At 35.6% G+C, this 1,330-nt stretch overlaps 1 protein-coding gene across 1 annotated transcript in view; it reads left to right on the forward strand.

Moving 5' to 3' along the window:
- Nucleotides 1-29, forward strand: part of LOC113385594 (G patch domain-containing protein 11-like) — a 1,859-nt gene extending 1,830 nt beyond the window's left edge. Inside the window, exon 3 of the mRNA XM_026623444.1 lies at nt 3-29. Coding sequence (XP_026479229.1) covers nt 3-29 — 27 coding nt within the window. The remainder of the gene's footprint in view (nt 1-2) is intronic.
- Nucleotides 30-1,330: the final 1,301 nt, after the last annotated feature.

Below are 1,330 nucleotides of genomic sequence, written 5' to 3' on the forward strand. Positions count from 1 at the left end.
AGAGAACATTTATTGAGAGGAGCGACTAAATTCTACTAACATGACAGATGGATTTTGACGTTTAAAAAGCACCTACGCTCTGAAGTTGTCTCCGGGATGGAGCATAACCTGTCAAAATTTAAGCAGTAACTTATTCGTGGAATATTTAGCGCATGCGCGTCTCTCTGTCATTTTTGTGCCGAGTATCGGGTCGCGTCGGTTTCGTTTCAAGTAAGCGTTTTATTATATTTTCTGCTTTAGGTTACATTCTATTTTATAAGCTTATTTTTAGATTTTGCTTATGTAAGTTTATATTTAGTTACAATTAATATCATTTATAAGCTTTTTATATCTTTTCTTTTTAGCTTCTAATTTTCTTTCCATTTATTACGATACGTTTTATTACCTTCATTCCTTTTATTTTATATTTAAATTTATTACTTAAATTTAACGTAGCATCATGGATGGCCACTATTTCTGTACCGAGTGTCAGATTCCATTCACTGCTCGTGCATCCTTGTATCGCCACATCAGACAAAAGCATGACAAGGAGCCAACTGCTGTTTATCCCAATGCGTGTACTTTCTGCCTTAAAACTTTTAAATTTAAATATTTATTAACTCGTCATGTGAGCCAAGTTCATAATAATATCCCTACCTCTTCACCTGCACAATCTTCTCCGTTATCTCACCATTATCTCACCGAAGACTCCACTAAAATAAACATAAAGTATCCTTCTTTACCCAGCTCATATACTACTTCATGTTTGCCATCACCTAACAATTTACTTTCACCCTCAAGTTCTCTCACAAAGTTCAATTCTATACCCACATCAGATCCTCTTCACAAACGCCCCCACACCACTTGCACTTCCTCTACTAAAGTTCAAATTTACAGGCTCCGATTCCCAGTTCCCCAATCAGTTCTAAGGAAAATGTTATAGGTATGTAGTGCTTTTATATATGTACATTCATTTTTTTATTATTGTTGTGTTACATATAAATCATTTTTGTAGGTACACAATCAACAAAAGAGAAACTAAGATATCCGCTTTCTGCTTGCTCATCTCCTTCCTCTGCTCCTTCCATGTCAGATCGTCTTCACAAACATTCCCACGTAAGTTTATCGCCGCATCCTTGCACTTCCTCCACCAAAGTTCAAATTCAACGCCTCCCATTCCCAGTTCCCCAATCAGTTCTAAGGAAAATTTTAAAGGTATGTAGTGTTTTTATAAATGTACATTCATATTATTCATTGTTGTTACATATAAATCATTTTTGTAGGCTCACCATCAAAAAAAACAAGAATAAGATGTCCACTCGCTCCCTGCTCTTCAGTTTTTTCTAGGTAC

Source organism: Ctenocephalides felis, unplaced genomic scaffold (genome assembly GCF_003426905.1).
Source record: "Ctenocephalides felis isolate EL2017-DRISC unplaced genomic scaffold, ASM342690v1 CF-g0.4_SCAFFOLD_03571, whole genome shotgun sequence".
NCBI lineage: Eukaryota > Metazoa > Arthropoda > Insecta > Siphonaptera > Pulicidae > Ctenocephalides > Ctenocephalides felis.